The sequence below is a fragment of the Apus apus genome, chromosome 4 (genome assembly GCF_020740795.1).
Source record: "Apus apus isolate bApuApu2 chromosome 4, bApuApu2.pri.cur, whole genome shotgun sequence".
Lineage (NCBI taxonomy): Eukaryota > Metazoa > Chordata > Aves > Apodiformes > Apodidae > Apus > Apus apus.
Genome location: NC_067285.1, coordinates 115,259,104 through 115,279,027, shown reverse-complemented (window position 1 = coordinate 115,279,027; position 19,924 = coordinate 115,259,104). Strand labels below are relative to the sequence as shown.

Sequence of the window (19,924 nt, the reverse complement as noted above, 5' to 3'; positions counted from 1 at the left end):
TCCCTGCGGCAAAGGGCAGAAGCTTGGGGGGCTCTGCCCCCCTCACCTGGGTGGGATTCAACCACCCTGACCCCCTGCACCTCTTTGCCCCGCCGGGGGTGAGGGGGGAGGAGAGGCCGGATCCCCCCCCGTGGAGCCGGTGACGCTGCAGAGGCCACATTTATTGGTGGGAAGCAATAAATTACCGGGGGGCAGGGGGGGCACAGGGCTCTAGGCATCCAGGGCGTTGATCACAGCTTGGGTGAACTCCTGGGACGTGGCGTAGCCCCCCATGTCGGCTGTGCGCACCTGCAAGGAGAGGGGGGGGGGTGAGCCTGGGGGACCCCCCCGTGGATGGTAGGGACCCCCAGCAGTGTGGGGACCCCCCAGCCTTGCGCTGGGGGCTGTGACTGCAGAGCCAGCTCCTGCCGAATCCCTTTGCTCCTGCTGGGAGGGTCCCCACGGGGGAAAGGTGGGACCCTGTGCAACCTCAGCTCTGCCCCACAGTGTCGGGACCTGCCCCCCTGGGCCTTGGGACCCCCCATTGAGTGCGTGTTGTGCTGTGGGCACAAGCAGCAGCTGCCCTGGCTCTGGCACAGGTGTCCCGGCTACCTGGGGGGAGGTCCCAGGCAGCCCCTCCAAGGCAGGGGTGGCCAGTACCTGGGGGTGGGGAGGGGGCTGCTGCCCTTCCCAGCCAGGCCAGGATGGATTTTGAGCCGTTCCCCGGGATCACTCACCCCGGCAGTTCAGGGGGAGGGGCTAGTGAGGGGTGTTGAGCCCCCCAGTCTGCCCCAGATTCCCCCGGGGCTTGGGCCAATTGGGCAGGGGTGGTGGGGGATGGGAGGGGGCGCAACAACAGCACCTACCCTGGGATTGGGGGGGTTAGGGGGTGGTTTGGACCCTTTATTTGCAAACGTGGATAAAAAGCTGCAGGAAATCCAGGCACCCACTCGTGCACGTGGCACTGGGCCCACGCAGAGCTCCCTGTGCCCACCCACCAAGCTCCTGGACAACCCAGCCCAGGCTGCTGCTGTTCCCCAGCCCTCCCCCCCCCTCAAGCTCTAGGGGGGGCTTCCAGGGCTGGGATGAAGTTGTGCAGGGGTCGGGGCAGGCCTGGGCCCTGCCAGCTGTGGGGCAGATGTTTGCTGCCCACCATGGCACTGCCCTGCTGGGGCTGGGGGGGGCTCAGCTTGGAGCCCAGAACCCTGCCACAAACTCATGGGGGGGGGGGGGGCGGTACAAAAAAGAGCAGCACCCAAACCCTACCCCCCCATCTTGTGCTGGTCCCCAAGAAGCAGGAGGTGACCCAACCCCTCCCTAGGGGTGGGACAACAGGGACCCTCACCCCAGCTGTCTCAGCCCTGTGGTCCTGCTTATTGCTCAAGGCTCTGTGGGCAGGAGGAGGCTCCATGGGTGCCCCAGGGCTGCCCCCTCCTCACAGCAGACCCCGAGGAGACCCCCTCCTCCCAATTCCCAGGATCCTGATCCTTGCTCTGCACAGCTTGCCCTGGTCCCACCACCAACCCCTGGGGTGGTCCCTGGGTTTGGGGCTGGGCTGGAGGAAGGCTCCTCCTCCTCCTCCTGCTGCCCCGGGGCGAGCTGCGCCAGGGGGGGCTGTAAAGCTACGGGTGGTGCTGCAGGGTGAAGCCCCCCGAGCTGGGGGGTGGGGTCCTAGGCCCCATAGTGGGGGTGCAGGTTGTCAATCACAGACTTGACGAAGTCGGAAGTGGTGGAGTAACCGCCCAAGTCCCGTGTCCGAACCTAAAAATCCAACACAGGGAAGGGGAGAAACAAGGGAGAAACGTGCTGGTGAACGGAGGGAACGGGCTGCGGGATGGGAGGGGGGAGCACGGGGCCAGCAGGTGTCCCCCAGCCCTGCCACACCATCCCTGGCCATCAAGCACTGCTACAGGAGCCCCAGACTAGCACGGAGGGATCTGAGCTGGAGGGGGTTGAGGCTGGAGACCCCAGGCCCCAGCGCCGCGGGCAGGGCCCGGGCCCCACACTCACTTTGCCGACCTTGATCACCTTCTTCACCGCGTCCGCAATCAGGTTGGAGTGGAATTCCAGGCTGGTGAGAGGAAGGGAAGGGAAGGGTGGGTCAGCCCCTCTAGGCACCCCTGCTGCCCCCCCCCAAGCCCCCCAGCCCCAGCCCCCCACCTACTTGAGGTGCCGCAGCATGTTGGCCGCCGACAGCAGCATGGCCGTGGGGTTGGCGATGTTCCTGCCCACCGCCTGGGCAAAGGGGTGCCGGGCGCCCTGGGAGGGGGGCAGAGACACCATGAGGGACCACCCACCTCTCCCAGCAGCCCCCCGAGCAGCCGGGGGGGGGCTGGCAGGGCTCAGCAGCCCGTGGGAGGGGGGTTGCAGCCCCTCACCATCTCGAAGACGGCGTACTCGGCGCTGTAGCTCTCGCCCGGCACGACGCCGGCGCCGCCCACCAGCCCGGCAGCCAGGTTGTCAATGATGTTCCCGTACAGGTTGGGCATCACCAGGACATCAAACTGGTAGGGGTTCTGCACCAGCTGCAGGGGCACAGACACACAGGATCATGGGGTTACTTCGGCTGGAAGACCTGGGAGATCATCCAGTCCACCTGCTCCCCCTGCCCTCTTGTCCCATCACTTGTTTCTGGGGAGTAAAGAACTTCCTCCTAGTATCTCCTCCAAAGCTCCCCTCTCCAATTTTTAAACCCCTGCCCCACGTCTGCTCACCATGTGCCTATGCAAAAAGTCCTGCCCCAGCTTTCCAGTAGGCCCTTCAGGTATAGGAAAGCTGCTATAAGGTCACCTTGAAGCTCCTCTTCTCCAGGCTGAACAACCCCAACTTCCTCAGCCTGTCTGCATAGGGGAGGTGCTTGGATCATCTCCGTGGCCTCCTCCGGACTCGCTCAAGGAGCTCCATGTCCTCATGTTGGGGGCTCCAGGACTGGACACAGCTCTCCAGGTGGGGTCTCCCCAGAGCAGAGCAGAGGGGACAATCCCCTCCCTGGCCCTGCTGCCCACGCTGCAGGTGACACAGCCCAGGACAGGGTTGGTTTCTGGGCTCCAGTGCACGATGCCGGCTCATGTTGAGCTTCTCATCCACCATCACCCCCAAGTCCTTCTCCTCAGGGCTGTCCTCAGTCCCTTCTCCTCCCAACCTGTAGTTGTGCCTGGGATTCCCTCGACCCAGGTGCAGGACCTTGCACTTGGCCTGAACTTGATGCAGGTTGCACAAGCCAACTTCTTGAGCCTGTCCAGGTCCCTCCGGATGGATCAGCCCCTTCCCTGCAGTCTGGTGACTTCACCACAGTCTGGTGTCATCAGCAAACTTGCTGAGGGTGCATCACTCCCACTGTCCGTGTTGGAGTCAAAGATGTTCAAGAAGACTGGTCCCAGTATGGACCCTTGGGGAACACCACCTGTCACTGGTCTCCATCTGGACATCGAGCCATTGACCGTTTGGGTCTGACCAGTTCCTTACCCAGCAAGCGGCCCATCCATCAAAACCCTAACGTTCCAGTTTTGAGACCAGGATGTCATGTGGGACAGTGTCCAAGGCTTTGCACAGGTCCAGGTAGATGCCTGTTGCTCTCCCCTTGTCCAACGCTCTGCCCCCATCAGAAGAGGCCACCAAGTTAGGCAGGCAGGACTTGCCCTCAGTGAAGCCGTGTTGGCTGCCACCAACCACCCCTTGGTTATCTGCTTGCCTTAGCAGGGTCTTCAGGAGGATCTGCTCCAAGACCTTGTCAGGCACAGAGGTGAGACTGGCCTGGAATTCTCTAGGTCTTCTTTTTTTTCCCCCTGTTGAAAATGGGGGTGATGTTCCCCTTTTCCAGTCAGCAGGAACTTCACCAGACTGCCACGACTTTTGAAAAACAATGGACAGTGGTTGTGCAACTTCATCTACCACTTCTTTCAGGAGCAGTGGGTGAATCCCACCAGTTTCCATGGACTTGTTCACTTTCAGGTCCTTCAGGTGGTCACAAACCTGCTCTTCAGCTACAGCAGAGGGATCTCCCTTTTCCCAGTCCCTGCCTTTATCTTCTGTAACTTGGTGGGTGTGACCAGGTCTTTGCCATTGAAGACTGAGGCAAAGCAGCCATTGAGTCCCTCAGCCTTCTCCATGTCTTGGATGACCAGCTCTCCAGTTTCCTTCTGGAGTGGGTCCACATTTTCCCTAGTCTTCCATTTATCTGATGCACCTTTAGATACTCTTCTTATTGCCCTTAACCTTCCTTGCCAGATGCACTTCTCCCTGTGCTTCTGCTTTCCCAACCTGACCTCCTGCTTCTCTCTACTTCTCCCAGGGGATCTGTCCTTGCTCCCACCCCCTGTAAGCTCTGTGCTTACACCTAAGTGGATCCAGGAGTTCCTTGCTCACCCATTTATGAGCTGCAACCTGGAGTGTTCCAGCTGTCCCTGCCAGGGGGGGCAGGCAGGGTTGGGGGTCAGGGACAGGGGCTCCTCACCTGCATGCAGCAGTTGTCAATGATCATGGTGTCAAACTTGATCTTGGGGTACAGCTCTGCCACCTCCTCACAGCACTGCAGGAACAGCCCGTCGCCCAGCTTCCTGAGGCAAGAAACACCCGAGGGTTTGCGGGACAGCACCGGGGGGGGCCCAGCACAGGGGAGAGGCAGGAGACCCGGGAGCACCCCCCACAGGGAGGGGGGGCAGGAGGTGTCCCTCACATGATGTTGGCCTTGTGCACAGCTGTCACCTTGGAGCGCCCCTTCTTGGTGGCGAAGTCGAAGGCGAACTTGGCGATGCGCTGGGACTTGGCGCGGGTGATGATCTTCAGGCACTCGATCACCCCCTTGGCACTCTGGGGAGGGGGCAGGGGGTGAGCAGCCCCCCCAGCCACGCAGCACCCCGCCCCACCCCCCCCCCAGCTTTATGGGGCAGAGACCAGGACACTGGGTCGCTTCCCATCCAGAGGTTCCTAAATCCCCCACGGCCCTGCTGCAGCACTGAACATCCTCCCACTCCAGCCTGGAACGCCCCTGCTGCTCCTGAAGGACCATGCAATGGTGAAGGTGGGAAGGGACCTTCAAGATCAACAGGTTCCAACCCCCCTGCATGGGCAGGGACACCTCCCAGCAGCCCAGGCTGCTCCAAGCCCCATCCAACCTGCCCTTCAACACTGCCAGGGATGGGGCAGCCACAGCTTCCCTGGGCAACCTGGGCCAGGCTCTCACCACCCTCACAGCACAGAATTTCCTCCTTTTGTCTCACCTAAATCTCCCCTCTGCCAGCTGGAAACCCTTCCCCCTGCTCCCATCCCTCCCTGCCCTTGTCCCAAGCCCCTCCCCAGCTTTCCTGGAGCCCCTTCAGGCACTGGAAGGTGCTCTCAGGTCTCCCTGGAGCCTTCTCTTCTCCAGGCTGAACACCCCAACTCTCCCAGCCTGTCTCCAGAGCAGAGCTGCTCCAGCCCTCCCAGCATCTCCTCTGGACCCTTTCCAACAGCTCCTTTCCTGTGCTCCCTGGTGGCCGTGCCTCTCTTGATGCAGCCCCGGACACAACTGTCCCCCTGGTCATGCTGGATGTCCCTGGGATGTGCTGCAGGAGCAGGACTAGCCCCCTGCAGAGCCAGCTGAGGTACCTCGTGCTCCAGGGAGCTGTACTCCCCCTCTGTCTGCTCCCGGATGATCACCAGGTCCAGGTTGTTGTGCCTGGTCTTGTAGCCTGGCAGGCTCTTCACGTGCACCACGTTGGCAAACAGGTCCAGCTTGCGCCTGGGGGGCAGCACCCTCAGGTCCCACCAGGGCTGGGGACACCCTGCTACCTGGGGCAGCAGCTGGGGGGTCGTGAACAGCTCCCCACCTCCTGACACCTTCCCAGGGCTGGCCATCCACCCACCCATCCATCCCTCCCTCTATCCACCAGTCCATCAATCCCTCCATCCACCCACCAATTCGTCCCTCCTTCCCTCCCTCCCTCCATCATCTATCTGTGCATCTCTCTATCCCTCCATCTATCCCTCTATCCATATCCATCCATCCATTTCTCTCTCTCTATCCATCTGTGTTTCCTTCCATCCCTCCCTCTATTTTCCTTTCCTTCCTTCCTTGCCTTTTTTCTTTCTTTCCTTTCTTTTTCCTTCTCTCTCTCTCTCTCTCTCTCTCTCTCTCTCTCCATCCTTCCCTCCACCCACCCCCCACCCCCACCCCCTGCCCCTTCCCCTCAGGATCTGCCCCACCAGGCTCCAGGCCCCTCCATGTCACTGTCCCTTTGCCACCCACCCCTGCTCCTCTCCAGGACCCCCCACAGCAGCATCACCCCCTCCAGAGGCAGCTCAGGATTCTGAAGGATCCTTCCATTCCCAGAACCACATTCCTTCCCCACCCAGCCCTGCCCTGGCTCCTCCAGCAGAGCCCCCCAGGCACCAGCCCCACGTCCCACCTGAGCCTCATGTCATAGGACGCCAGCTCTCCCTTGTACTCCATGGGGGTGTGGATCTTGCCTGGGAAGACAGGGAGCAGGAGTGAGGAATGGGAGCCAGGATGGACACCCAGTGGGGAGGGCTGGGGTGGGGGATCTCCAGCAGGACCTCAGCCCACTCTGACGGATCCCTCTGGGGACCCTCTGGCTCTGGGGGACACAGCCCAGAGATCTCAACTCAAAACAGGGAGAAGAACAGGGGGAACGGCTTAAAACTGGGAGAGGGAGATGGAGGATGGACAGGAGGGGAAATTCTGGGCTGTGAGGGTGGGGAGAGCCTGGCCCAGGCTGCCCAGGGAAGCTGTGGCTGCCCCATCCCTGGCAGTGTTGAAGGGCAGGTTGGATGGGGCTTGGAGCAGCCTGGGCTGCTGGGAGGTGTCCCTGCCCATGCAGGGGGTGGGACTGGGTGGGCTTTGAGGTCCCTTCCCACCCAAACCAGGCTGGGATTCTGTGCTACAACCCCCCCGTTGACAGCACCAGTACAGCAAGCACTGGTGTCTTGCTGCTCAGCTCAAAACCAGCAGGATTCCTCCCCCAGGACCAACCACAGCAACTCCTGCCCCTGCCAAGGCTGCCCAGAGTCCCTACCGATCAGGGCCACCTTGCTCTCCTTCATGGAGTCAACCACCTGGTCCAGCTTCTCCTCGGATGCCATGTTCTGCACCTCGCTGAGGTGATGCTCATCAAACACCACGGGCACGCTGGCAGCCTGGGGCAGGGGGACACGGGTCAGGGGGGCTGGGGCACAGCCCAGCCAGGGGCTCTGAGGGCTGGGACATGTGTCCTGCTCAGTGAGGAGAGGGAATGTGGCCAAGGAGGCCACCAGCATCCTGGCTTGTGTCACCAGAGTGTGGGCAGCAGCAGCAGGGCAGGGATGGTCCCCCTGTGCTGGGCACTGGGGAGGGGGCACCTCCAGTCCTGGGGTCAGGGCTGGGCCAGAAAAGGGACATGGAGGGGCTGGAGCGTGTCCAGGGAAGGGCAAGGGAGCTGGGGAAGGGGCTGGAGCACCAGTCTGAGCAGGAGCAGCTGAGGGAGCTGGGGGTGTCCAGCCTGCAGCAAAGGAGGCTGAGGGGAGACCTGCTGGCTCTGCAGCTGCCTGAGAGGAGGTTGGAGCCAGGGGGGTCGGGCTCTGCTCCCCAGGAACAAGGGGTGGGACAAGAGGGAACGGCCTCAAGTTGTGCCAGGGGAGGCTGAGGTTGGATCTGGGGAACAACTGGTCTGTGATCCCTCCCTGTCCCCAGCCTGGACAGTGTCACAGGGACAGGGACCCAGTGGGTGATGCCCTGGGCTCTGCTGGCTCCAGGACATGACCCCAGGCTGGGAATGTTTCCCACAGGAATGAGGCTGTTTCCCAGCTGCTGCTGCTGAGCCTGAGCCCATTACTGGGCAGGGTAGGAGCTCAGGGCCTCCATCCCAGGTCCCCCAAGTCCCTTCTCCCCTCCTCCATCACTGATCCCCCCCATCCCAGCCCCCCACCTCCATCCCAGCCCCCCCTCACCTTGAAGACCTCCTTCACAGCCTGCATCAGCTCGGGGCCCACCCCATCCCCAGGCAGCATGGTCACCTGGAAGGTGCCCTCAGGGCGGTTGTTCTCCACCTGCAGAGAGCAGAGCAGGGTCAGACCCTCTGCTGCATCCCAGGGCCTGATCCAACAGCATCCCCTGGCAGGGGCTGGGGAGGCACAGCTCCATCCTGGAGAACAGGGAGGAACCTACTGCAGTGCCAGTGCTGAGCTGGAGCAGCTCCTGTGGCTGTGGACACAGCAGGCAGCAGAGACCCCCATCCCTGGGATCCAGGGGCAGCAGAGACCCCCATCCCTGGGATCCAGGGGCAGCAGAGACCCCCATCCCTGGGACCCAGGGGCAGCAGAGAGCCCAAATTCCCACAATGCAGGAAGCCATTTTCCTCACACAACATTTCCAGGCACCATCTCCCCCTCGAGAGCATCACCTCATGACACTGAATCTCCCTTCATCCCTACCCCACGTCCTCAGGATCTCCCCAGCCTCCCCTCCCCAGCCCCACCTCCCAGCTGGATCCATATTCTCTCACAGCTTTCTGCTTTTTAAATTTAATTTGCTTTTTTTTGGCCCTGAAAACAAAACCTGGAAGTGCTGAGCAAGACCAGGTCTGCAGGGTGATCCCCCAGACACCCCAGCTGCACAGCAGCTGCAGAGGGACCCGGCTCAAGGGCACAAGGACACACCCAGAGTCTCAAATAACAGGAGGCAACTCCCCTGATCCATAGGAAAAGGCACCAGCTCGATGGGACAAATGGGATGTTCATCCACCACCTGGAGGCAGGGTGGCTTCTTCCACCCTTCACTCCACAGAAAACAGCTCATCCCTCATTCCCTGCCCCCAGGGCCTGGATCACCCTTGTGCCTGCTGAGCTGCTCCTGCCTCAGTCTCCAACCATCCCGTTATTCCCTGTGTTTTTTCCCTGTTCACTCCTGCAGTGAACTCAGGGTGAACTGGCACCGACTGCAGCAAAAGGATTTTCACCAGGGCTGAGCTCTGGGGGGTGGTTTTGGCAGAGAAACCCTCCCCAGCAGGACCCTGGCAGCACCCCTGCCCACCCCTCACCCCCCTTCCCACCCCCCTGCAGGGAGTGCTGGGGCTGCCCGTGCCCGGGGGGGGGTCCCGGGACCTCCACGCTCACCTTGGCCCGCGGGATCTGCCGGAGGGCAGCAGAGCCCCACAGCCCCCGCCATGGCCCCAGGCTCTGGGCACGCAGGAGACCCTGGGAGGGGAGGGGCGTCAGACACAGGGAGACCCCCCCCACACCGACCCAGAGCGTTCCCAACACCCCCAGCACAGCCTGAACCCCCAGGTCTGGGTTCACATCCCCCCCCCCCCACTTCCTTACAGCCCACACCGACCCCCCAGGCCCAGCCTGGCCCCACACCCCCCACCCCGAACACCCCCCCGCCCAGGCTGACCCCCCGGATCCAACCCGACCCTCCCCCCAGTCCCCGGCCCACCTCCCCCAGGCCCTGTGCCAGACACCGACCCCCCCCCCCCCCCCTCAGAGGTGCAGAGTCACCCCCCCCCCCCCAACCAGACCCACCCCTCACCCCCAGACCCTACGCCCCGTCCCCGACGGACCCCCCCCCCCCAACCCAGCCCCCCGGCCCGGCCCCGCTCACCGCGGCCGCCGCTCGCCCCGCTGCGCCCGCCGCCATCTTGCCGCCCCACAATGCCCCGCGGCCGCAGAGCGCCGCTCGGCGGGAGGACAACGGCGCGGGCGCCCCCTGGCGGGCGGGAGGACCACGGAGCGGGACCCCCCGCCCCCCCCCCCCCCCCCCCCGGGGACCCCCGGAGCCCCCCAGAGCCGCCCCCTCCCAGAGCGCCCCAGGGCTGGTCCTGACACCCCCTGCCCGACCCCCAGTGCCCCTGTAAGTGCCTGACAGCCCCCTCCCACACAGCCCCGAGGGTCCCTCAGGAGCCCACCCCCCCTGAACCAGGGGGCTGAGGTGGGGGGCGGGGGGGGAACATGGGGGTGCTGAGCATTTCCCACCGGCAGACGGGACAGGGGGGTCTTTATTGAACGGGAAGGGAAGGGGAACCATGGGCTGAGGGGGTGGGGGCAGCCCCCCCAGCAGGATAGGGGTCCCCACAGGCACAGGGGGGTCCCCACAGGCAGAGGAGGCCCCCACAGACAGGGGGGTCCCCCCCACAGGCTCCAGGGCTGCTGAGCAACAACTCCACCCCCCCGCCCCGGTCCCCAGGCACAGGCAGCCCCCAGCGAGGGGGGCAGAGGGGGGACCCCAGGAGCGCAGGACGGGTGGGTGGGGGGCCAGGCCAGGCCCACGTGTGTGTGTCCCCCCCCGGGGCTGGGGGTCACTTCTTGAGGAGCTGGGCCCGGGCCCGGTTCAGCCTCTCGGCCACGGCGCCGTCGGTGCTGCCCGTGCACTTGGAGAGCACGAAGCTGATCTCGGCCTCGCTCTTGTGCTCCACCGCCGCCTCGGCCGCCTGCTCCAGGTCCCTGCGGCGCCGGGGGCACCTTGGGGGGCCGGCTGGGGGGTGCCAGCCCCAGCCCCCCGACCCTGCAGGCACCAGCACCAGCCAGGGCAGCCCCACAAGTGCTTCTGGGGGGTCTCACCCACCCCTTGGCCCCCCAGGCCCCTCTGAGCCTGGCTGTGCCAGCACCCAGCAGATCCCATAGGATCCCCAGCAGCTCCCAGGCTCCCCAGCAGCTCCCATGGGCTCCCCAGCAGATCCCAGGGAGTCTTCAGCAGCTCCCATGGGCTCCCCAGCAGATCCCAGGGAGTCTTCAGCAGCTCCCATGGGCTCCCCAGAAGCTCCCATAGGAACCCCAGCAGCTCCCATGGGGTCCCCAGCAGCCCCCAGGGGTCCCCAGCAGATCCCAGGACAGCCCCAGAAGCTCCCAGGACAGCCCCAGCAGCTCCCAGGGGTTCCCAGCAGCTCCCAGGGGTCCCCAGCAGCTCCCAGGGCCCCCGGGGCTGGGGACAGCTGACTCACCCCACCAGCACGAAGGCCTTGACGCGCTGCTCGGGGGTGACTCGGGGGGCGTATTTCTTGGCCTCGTAGCGGTTGTGGTGCTTCACCGCGATCTCCACGAAGGGCTGGGGTGGGGAGGAGTGGGCTGGTGGGCCCCACAGCCCCCCCAGTGCAGGGCCGGGTCCCCCCTTCCCGCAGGCAAAGCTCCTACCAAGTAGCCGATGGGCGACTTCTTGCTCTTGGAGAACTTCTCCATCTCCTCCCAGTCCCCGCGGTTGGCCAGGGCGCTGATCTTCAGCCACCAGTACCTGGGGACAGCAGGTCCCAGCGGGCTCCTACAGCTGCCCACCCCCACATCCCAGCCCCCTAGCTTGTCTCCCACCCGGAGTGATTCCCCCCCAGCTCTCCAGGACCCACCTCTTGTCCGGGATCTTGAACTCCCGGTAGAGCTGCTCGGCCCGCTTGTGGTGGCCGTCCAGGATGAGGGTGGAGACGGTGTCGTGCAAAGACAGGTCGAGGTAGGGCTTGTCAAAGTCCTCCTGGAGGTGCCTCTGGAGCCGCAGGAGCTTGATCTGGTCCTCTGTGGCCTGGGGAGCAAAGCAGCAGGCTGAGGGGTCCCCACCCACGGGGCCCAGAGGGGCCCTGTCCCCGCTGGCAGTGCCCCCAGCCAGCCACCCACCCCTCACCTTGGCAGCAAACTCGTTCTTGGCTTTGTAGAACTCGTCCAGGGCGTTCTGCAGGGCTCCCACCCGCCCCTCGATGCGCTGGGGACAGAGCACGGCCACCTCAGCCCCTGCCAGCCCCTGCTGAAGGGGCCGGGACGCACCCTCGGGGGGTCCTGTCTCTCCTGGGGTTGTGCCCAGGTCCTCAGAGTCTCTCCTGATGCACCCAGGAGGTCTCTTATGACTTGGGGACATCACCAGTGCCATTCCCTTCCTCCCTGAGGACTTCTCCAGGGCTCCCATCTCCCTTGGAGGTGTCCCCAGAGCGTCTCTCATGACTTGGGGACATCTCCAGCTCCACTCCCCTCCTCCGTGGGGGCAACTCCAAGGGTCCCATCTCCCCCAGGGCTGTCCCCACATCCCTTAGAACCATCTTCAGTAGTGGCATCACCCTCACCATAACCATCCCAAGGAACTTCCCAGCCCCCCCCAACTCCCTGAAGACCCAGAAGGGTCCTCCATGAGTGGGCACAACCATGTCAGCCACGACCACCACCAGCTTCATTGGGTCTTTGCTCAACATCCTCCCCTCTTCCTCATCCTCCCCCCACTCAAACAGGTCCCCAGAGAGGTCTCATGTGCCACCAGGCCCAGGTGGCTAAGGGTGTGACCCAGAGAGAGCCGTGGAGAAGGCAACCCCTCCTCCCCACTCCTCCTGCCACCGCCGGGCACGGACCTTCTCCGAGTAGCTGGAGTGGACATGGAAGTTGCCGAGCTCCTGGTGGTTGTCGTCCTGGTTGTACAGGTCCTTCAGGGTCTCCCGCTCCTGGTGCTTGCAGAACTTGGGGGGGGGAGATGGGGGGTGAGGGTGTGTGGGGAGGCGGGGGGCGGGGGGCCGGGTGCAGCCCCTACCTGGCGGTACAGGCTCAGGGCCACCGGCTGGTTCTGCAGCGTCATGAAGAAGGTGCCGCGGTTCAGCTCGTTCTTCAGGTGCAGCACCACCGTGTAGACTGGGGCAGGCAGGGGGCACAGAAACACGGGGTCACGGGATGGGCTGGGGGACAAGGGACCTCACATCCCACCCAGTCCCACCCCTGCATGGGCAGGGACACCTCCCAGCAGCCCAGGCTGCTCCAAGCCCCATCCAACCTGCCCTTCAACACTGCCAGGGATGGGGCAGCCACAGCTTCCCTGGGCAACCTGGGCCAGGCTCTCCCCACCCTCACAGCACAGAATTCCCTCCTCATGTCCAACCTAAATCTCCCCTCTTCCAGTTTAAAACCATGAAAACCCTTTGTCCTGTCACTACACACCCTGGTATTACAAACCCCCATCAAGGTCATGGTGGGGGAACAATGCTCCCAGCTCCCACCACCCTCACCCCACAATGAGCCAGACCCGGGCCCCCCCCAGCCCCCTCAGCCCCCCCAGCCCCTCACCCAGGTCGGTGTCCCCGCTCTCAATGGCCTTGCTCAGGGCCAGTTTGCTCCTCTTCATCTTCAGCAGCAGCGGCACCTGCTCCCCGGAGCGTGGCTCGTACTCCAGCAGCTGCAGGGGGGACATCAGCGTGTGGCCCCCTCCGTGCGCCCCCTCCCCAGCCCTCCCCTCCCCCCCGTGTGCCCCCTCCCCAGCCATCCCCCCCCCCAGACCTTGATGGCCAGCTCTGTCCTGCCGCAGTCATAGGCCCGGGCAGCGATCTCCGAGTAGGAGATTCCCGGCGTGTCCCCCAGCTTCTGGTTGATGGCATGAGCCACCTCCTCATCCGACTTGTCCTTCTGCTGCACCTGGGAGGGGGCGAGGGGGGGGGGTGTGGTGTGTCTCAGCAGGGCCCCCCAGCCCAGGCAGAGCCCCCCCCCGGGCTGCCCCTCACCTTGTAGCAGGCCCAGTGTGCCAGGATGCGGCTGACGCCCTGGATCTCCGGCAGCCGCAGGTACTGGCAGATCCGGATGGCCAAGGGGTAGAGGCGCCGCAGGACCAGCCTGGGGGGGGCACGGGGGGTCAGGGGCACGGCCCCACCCCGGGCCGAGGGGTCCAGGGGCTTGGCCAGGGTCACAGGAGGGACATTGAGCTCACTCAGCACCCAAACAGGGGGGTGGGAGACATAGGGATGGGGACAACAGGGTGCTGGGGGACGGGGCAGCTCAGGGGACCCCTCACCTGTCCAGCAGGACCTCGATGGTGAGTCGCTTGTACCTGTGGGGACAGTCAAGGGACAACGGAGCCCCCGAGAGCCCAGCCCAGCTCCTGCCCCCGCCCCAGGGCCCCCCACGACCCCTGTCCCCAGAGGATACTGGGTGAAGGTGAGGGGGATGCCGATCTGGTAGTCCCGGATGGCGTTGAGCACCCGCAGGTCCTGGCACATCCGCACGAAGCCCTCGGGGGGGAACTTGTCGATGAAGCACTTCCCGAAGGAAGCTGCCTGTGGGATGAGGAACACGGGGGTGGGGCCGTGCCAGCCGGGAAGGACGGGCCGTGGGGTGCAGCTGGATCCCCCCCAGCTCCTGGCTCACCCTCAGCAGGGATTTCTGGGTGTCGGGCTCGTGCTCGTAGCCGGCCGCCTCGATGCACTGACCCACGGCCTCTGGCAGCAGCTGCTGCTCCTTGATCTCCCGCAGGTACTCGTCTGCCTTCTGGCTCTCCTTCTGCAGGGGGGACACAGCCCGGGGGGGTCACACTGCCCTGCAAGCCCCAGCACCGCAGGGGTGGGACCCCCAGGACCTTCCCGTCAGCGCAGGGGGCAGCGCTTGGCAGGGGAGCCAGCCCAGGGTCCGGGGGACAGGCAGGACCCGGGACAGGGCAGGGTCCCCACCTCGTACTCCTTCTGTGCCTCCAGCAGAAGGGCCCCCGGGGCCATGGAGGCAATCCTGAAGATCTCCTGGCTGGCCTCGGGGATCTCGTGCAGGAACTCGTGGGAGGTGCGGGACAAGATCCGGACCCCGTCCAGCTCTGGCACCAGGTAGGAATCCTCCTCCAGGACAAACCTGTGCTCCCTGCTAAGGGCTTGTGGGGAGAGAGCAGCTCCAGGTGCAGCCCAGACAAGCCACCCAGGGACCCCCTGGAGCCCCCAGCCCCTTTTCCATGGGGAGGCAGCAGGGGCATGGGATCAGCCCCCCTTGGGAGGGACAGGAATCCCCCAAACCTGGACAATGGGGACTTGGCAGGGTGGCATTCCTGGCCACAGGGCTTTGGCGGCTGCCAGCACAGGCCTGGAGCCAAGGGGGAGAGGGATCCCCTTGGAGATGCCCAGGGAAGGGGAGCAGGGAAGAAGGGGCAGGCAGGAGGGGTTTCTGCTGCTGTGCAGCACCAGGGCAGATGATGGCAGAGCTGCAGAGCACAGGAACCAGGTCACCCTCCTCCTGGGGGCTGCCGGCACTGCTGGGGTCTCTGGAGCCCCTTGGCCCCCTCCACGGAGCAAGGAGGGCCCCAGGAGGCCTGCAGTTTGGGTTGGCCTTCCAGAAGGACCCCCCCCCCTTCCCCCAAAGGATACTGGATGCACTCGGAGGAGTTCCCCACCACCATCAGCTGCCTGTCCCAGGCCACCACCACGGCGCGCTGCCGGCTGCGGGGACGCGTGCACCTGCAGGGACCCCCAGCCCCACTCAGCCCCGGCCTGGAGTGGGGACACCAGGGGGGTCCTGCTCGTCCCAGGGCACGGCCCAGGGCAGGGGGGGCTGCTGGGGAGACCACTCACCAAACCATCTGCTTGGGGGGAGACCGGATGCTGGTGGTGAACTCACAGAGCTTCTCCTGCGGCAGGAGAGAGAGGGGTCAGGGGGTCTCCAGTGGCTGGAGCTGCCTGGGGACTGCATCCCACAGGGAGGAATGTTCCTCTCTGGAGCAGGAAGCTGCCTGTGCTCGACTGAGGCCCAGGAGAAGGGTGAAAGGAGAAGGATCCTTCTGCCAGAGTGAGCCCAGGTGGGCAAGGAGGCCACCAGCATCCTGGCTTGTGTCACCAGAGTGTGGGCAGCAGCAGCAGAGCAAGGATTGTCCCCCTGTGCTGGGCACTGGGGAGGGGGCACCTCCAGTCCTGGGGTCAGGGCTGGGCCAGAAAAGGGACATGGAGGGGCTGGAGTGTGTCCAGGGAAGGGCAAGGGAGCTGGGGAAGGGGCTGGAGCACCAGTCTGAGCAGGAGCAGCTGAGGGAGCTGGGGGTGTCCAGCCTGGAGCCAAGGAGGCTGAGGGGAGACCTGCTGGCTCTGCAGCTGCCTGAGAGGAGGTTGGAGCCAGGGGGGTCGGGCTCTGCTCCCCAGGAACAAGCCCTGGGACAAGAGGGAACAGCCTCAAGTTGTGCCAGGGGAGGTTGAGGTTGGATCTGGGGAACAATTCCTTCCTGGCAAGGGTTGTCAGGGCCTGGCCCAGGCTGCCCAGGGCAGGGGGGAGTCCCCATCCCTGGGGGGGTTTCCAAGCCCTGGAGATGGTGCTGAGGGACGTGGGGCAGTGGGGGCCTTGGCAGTGCCAGGTCAATGGTTGATAAAGCTGGGTTATGGTTGGACTCGATGTTCAAGCTCTTTTCCAGCCAGAACCCTGCTGTGATTCCGTCTTGGGGGCACAAGGGGCAACCAGCTCCTCCCCAACATGAGCCCCAGGGCACGGAGGGGTCTGCTGGGCAGGGCCCGGGCTCGTGACCCAGGCCCCTGTGCCCAAGGGACCCCAGCAGCAGTGGTGACAAGGCTGAGAGTGGCCAGAAAACAGCACGAGAACCACTGGGCTTGGGGAACAGAACTGTGACTGGTGGGGAAATGGTAATTAGTGGTGGGCTGTTAATCGGGGGGGGTTGGGGAGGGAAAGGGGGAGGGTGAGGCCAGCAAAAGTGTGGGGTTGGAAACAGAAAAATGGGGAGCAAGGTCTGGAATCAGGCAAGAGTGGAAATCCTGAGGACAGGATTGGGGCTGCCCAGGGGCAACAGCAATGACCTGAGTTCAGGGAGATCCTGGGGGAGCCCCCACCCTGCTGAGTGTGTCTGCCAGAGGGGACAGGAAGGGGGGCTGACACCCCAGTGCCCTGTGACAGGCAGGGAAGGGAGCTGGTCACCTTCAGTGTGGCCAGACCCATCCAGATGTATCCAGAGTCAGTGAAGAGGGCCAGGCAGCGGTGGGTGAAGGACACGGCCATCTGCAGGTAGGCACCAGCTGAGGGGCTCATCCCAGGGGGGGTCTGGGACAGGGAGAGGAGGGGGTCACCCCTGGGGACACTCCTGGGGACCTGCTGCACACCAGCAGCCAGGCTGCCCCGGGGGGTGTCCCTTCCCACCTTCAGCCCTGACCAGGACGGGGACAGAAGTCCCTGGGGTACCCACCTGAGTGTGGGACAGATGGGGACAGGGGAAGGACCCACCAGCGGGGGCTGGAGAACACCCCGTGGGACAGGGGAAGGGCCTGGCAGTGGGCGCCGTGGCTGCAGAGCCCCCCAGGCCCTGTGGACACTCACCACCACGGAGCAGGAGGTGTTGTCCAGGAGGTAGAGGTCCTGCCCGACCGCCAGCAGGACGATGGTGACCCTGTCCTGGGACAGCACGGCCCAGCAGGACGGTGGCTTCTGCAGACCTGCTGGGCACCAGGGTCAGGCCCCTGCAGCCCGGGGGATATGGGGAGCAGGGGGGATGGGGGACACACACCGGGAACCTCGGGCATCCTGCGCAGCTTCAGGTCCTCGATGTTGGTGGCCAGGGAGACGCGGAGGGCGCCGGTCAGGATGGCCACGCCGGTGCCATATCCCGTGTGGAAAACCTTGGCCTCCAGCACCTGGTTCTGCAGCACCTCCTGGGCCAGGGAGAGACGGAGCTGGGCGCGGGACACGGCTCAGCACCGCGGGGAGACGGTGCTGGGCACGGAACCAGCGCCCCGGCTCCGGCAGGACCCACTCCCGCGAGGAAGAGGGGGCATCCCGGCCCCCCGGGGGGCACGGGAGCGCCGAGGGCAGCCGGGCAGGGAATCCCCTCCGCACGACCCCGGCCCTGCCCCCCGTCCCGCCCCCGCCCCCGCCCCGCTCACGTTGCCCATGCTGAAATGACGCTTGAACTCGCAGAAGAGGCTGTAGATGAGGACGGTGCCGTCCTCCTGGATGCAGAGCAGGTCCTCGCTGGCCGTCCAGCCCAGCTGCACCACTTGGCCGCTCTTCCACTGCGGGCAGGAGGATCAATCCCAGGAGACCCCCAGGAGAAAGGGGGTGCCCCCCGCCCCGGCCCGGGGATGTGCCTCCAGGAGGTGGAGGTGACACCTGTCCCTGCGTGTCCTCACTGCCCCACGTCCACCCCGGACGGCCAGGACAGGAGGGTGCTCCCGAGGCTCCAGCGTTCCCATCCCCTTCTCGCAGCCCCCCTCTCCCTGCAGCTCCCCCCACGCCCCTGCTCCCCGGCAGCTTCTCCCGAGGGGGGAGCTGCACAGACCCATCGGCCCGCAGAGCTCAGCGTCCCCAGGAGATGCTGCAGCCCCCTGCCCCCCCACCGAGGGGCCAGGGCACACAGGGACCCCCGGGGGCAGCTCACCGGGATGCTGGCCAGGAGCAGCCCCGAGGCTGAGTAGATCTCCAGCAGCGGGCGGGCACTGGGGGGCTTCTCCTTGCGGGAGCAATTCTTCAGCAGGGCTGCGGGTGGGACAGGATGGTCCGGGCTGTGGCTCCTCCGCCGCTCCCCGCGGGGTCCCGGGCAGCCCCTCCGGGCCCGTGGCTCCCGCCCCAGCGCAGGGGCTGGGGGCTGGGGGCTGGGGGCCCGGCCCTTACCGATGGGCCCCCCGTAAGGGGCGGCGGCCACCAGGCAGTCCCGCAGCTCCTCCTTCAGGCCCCACTCCATGGCGTACAGCTCGAACCTCCTGCGGGCAGGGATGCACCGACAGACCGGGGGACGGGACCCCCCCCTCGGCTGACCCCGGGACCCCCCAGCCAGCCCCAAGGCCCGCAGCTGTCCTGTGACCCCCCCCCCCCAGCCAGCCCCGGGACCCCTCAGCCAGCTTCACACCCCACGAAAAGCCACAGGACCCCCAGACCGGCCCCGGGACCCCCAGACCGGTCCCAAAGCCCATGACCGGCCTCGACACCCCCAGCCAGCCCCGCCATCCCCCCCTCCCAGCCGGTCCCGGGGCCTGTGGCCACCCCAGGAGCCGCTGACCAGCCCCGGGACCCCCCCCCAGCCAGCTCTGAGACCCCTGACCACCCCTGAGAGCCCCCCGAGCATCCCCAAGACCCAGGGAGGGGCTGCCCCTGGCCGGTACCGGGCGCAGGCCCGGGCCGCCCCCCTCACCGGTAGAAGGTCTCCTCGCCCAGCGGGTTCCAGTTGGCCGTGTAACAATCCATGGCGGCGGGACGGGACGCGCCGGGCCGGCCGGGCAGCGCAGCCCCTGCCCCGGCCCCGGTCCCTGCCCGCGCTTCCGCCCGGCCCGCCGCGACGTAGAAGCCGACGCCGCCATCTTGAGTGAGGGCAAGGGCAGGCAGGCACGGCGGGCCGCCCTCCATCTTGAGTGAGGGCAAGGGCAGGCGGGCACGGCGGGCCGCCCTCCATCTTGAGTGAGGGCGCGGCGGGGCGGCGTCGCCGCCACGTTCAGTGAGGGCACTGCCCGCCTGCGGGCCGCGGGGCCCGCGTCCCCCGCCCCGGCCTCTACCCTGTCCCCAGGATGTCCCCTACCCCTGCCGCGGCCCCAGGCACCGAGGTGTCCCCCGCCCCGAGATGATGTCTCCTGCCCCAAGATGTCCCCTCTCTGTCCCCAGGATGTCCCCTGTTCCTGAGGGCCACTGTCCCCACCGTGTCCCCTGTCCCCAGGATGTCCCCAAGGTGCTCCCCATCCCAAGATGTCCCTTGTCCCCAGGGAGGCTGGTGAGGGGGCTGGTAGGCACGTGCAGGACGCGGGTACACACGCCAGCTCGCACCCCCACGCGTGCCCACACACACACGCCCCACACGGCTTTCCCACAGGGATCAACACTTTATTCCTCAGTACTGGAAAAGTAGGAAAGGCCACGGCCACCCGGCCAGGAACGGCCACCGACCCCCGGCGCCCACCCCACGCGGGCGTCACGGCGCTGACGAGCTCGCCCCGGGCCTGGAGCGCCATGGTGCTGCTCGGCGTGCAGGGCGGGAGCCTGGTGGTGGTGCCAAGTGTGCCAGGGTTGGGGGCTGGAGCGTGCCATGGCAGGGCTGGAGTGCGGGGTCGGGGTGCCCTGTGCCAGGGTCAGGGTGCCCCATGCCAGGGTGGGGGTCCCCTGTTCCAGGGTAGGGCTCCCCTGTGCCTGGGTGCCCCGTGCCTGGGTCAGGGTTCCCTGTGTTTGGGTCAGGGTGCCCCATGCCAGGGTAGGGGTTCCCCGTGCCAGGACGGGGGTGCCCCGTGCCAGGATGGGGGTGCCGTGGCCGTTCCTAGCGCGCCGCGGAGCGCCCGGGCAGGTCGCAGCGATAATGGAAGAGCTGGAA

The 19,924-nt window shown here is 65.8% G+C and overlaps 2 protein-coding genes across 4 annotated transcripts; both read right to left on the bottom strand.

Annotated features, from left to right (window-relative positions):
* Positions 1-140: 140 nt before the first annotated feature.
* Positions 141-9,603, bottom strand: IDH3B (isocitrate dehydrogenase (NAD(+)) 3 non-catalytic subunit beta). 2 transcript variants are annotated; one of them, XM_051617362.1, is made up of 12 exons: positions 9,554-9,603; positions 9,067-9,147; positions 7,903-8,001; positions 6,993-7,113; positions 6,366-6,426; positions 5,566-5,698; positions 4,655-4,788; positions 4,433-4,535; positions 2,358-2,504; positions 2,144-2,238; positions 1,990-2,050; positions 141-288 (listed from the first exon to the last, which is right to left on the bottom strand). In XM_051617362.1, the coding sequence occupies exons 1-12, from the start codon at positions 9,587-9,589 to the stop codon at positions 211-213; spliced, it is 1,149 nt and encodes a 382-aa protein (XP_051473322.1). In that variant the 5' UTR covers positions 9,590-9,603; the 3' UTR covers positions 141-210. The 2 variants fall into 2 exon arrangements, with proteins under 2 accessions (XP_051473322.1, XP_051473321.1); XM_051617361.1 differs by lacking the exon at positions 141-288 and adding an exon at positions 946-1,740.
* Positions 9,604-9,929: 326 nt separating this feature from the next.
* Positions 9,930-18,889, bottom strand: VPS16 (VPS16 core subunit of CORVET and HOPS complexes). Of its 2 annotated transcripts, none has more exons than XM_051617322.1 (23): positions 18,764-18,889; positions 18,247-18,335; positions 18,014-18,111; positions 17,520-17,648; positions 17,144-17,288; positions 16,957-17,075; positions 16,561-16,683; positions 15,222-15,277; positions 15,018-15,107; positions 14,340-14,511; positions 14,041-14,172; positions 13,822-13,949; positions 13,688-13,723; positions 13,401-13,509; positions 13,180-13,314; positions 12,970-13,078; positions 12,443-12,540; positions 12,267-12,371; positions 11,555-11,632; positions 11,286-11,455; positions 11,080-11,176; positions 10,890-10,993; positions 9,930-10,392 (listed from the first exon to the last, which is right to left on the bottom strand). In XM_051617322.1, exons 1-23 carry the CDS (start codon positions 18,814-18,816, stop codon positions 10,248-10,250), a joined length of 2,520 nt encoding a protein of 839 aa, XP_051473282.1. In that variant the 5' UTR covers positions 18,817-18,889; the 3' UTR covers positions 9,930-10,247. The 2 variants fall into 2 exon arrangements, with proteins under 2 accessions (XP_051473282.1, XP_051473283.1); XM_051617323.1 differs by having other exon boundaries at positions 16,957-17,072.
* Positions 18,890-19,924: the final 1,035 nt, after the last annotated feature.

Coding starts and splice junctions, on each gene's coding strand:
- IDH3B (XM_051617361.1), bottom strand. CDS start 9,589: ATGGCGGCGGGCGCAGCGGGGCGAGCGGCGGCCGCG. Junction 4,536..4,654: donor GTGCACAAGGCCAACATCAT/GTGAGGGACACC, acceptor TTCTTGCCTCAG/GAAGCTGGGCGACGGGCTGT. Junction 2,239..2,357: donor AGTACGCCGTCTTCGAGATG/GTGAGGGGCTGC, acceptor CCCCCCTCCCAG/GGCGCCCGGCACCCCTTTGC.
- VPS16 (XM_051617322.1), bottom strand. CDS start 18,816: ATGGATTGTTACACGGCCAACTGGAACCCGCTGGGCGAGGAGACCTTC. Junction 15,108..15,221: donor CCCCCCAAGCAGATGGTTTG/GTGAGTGGTCTC, acceptor GGGTCCCTGCAG/GTGCACGCGTCCCCGCAGCC. Junction 14,512..15,017: donor AACTCCTCCGAGTGCATCCA/GTATCCTTTGGG, acceptor CAGGGAGCACAG/GTTTGTCCTGGAGGAGGATT.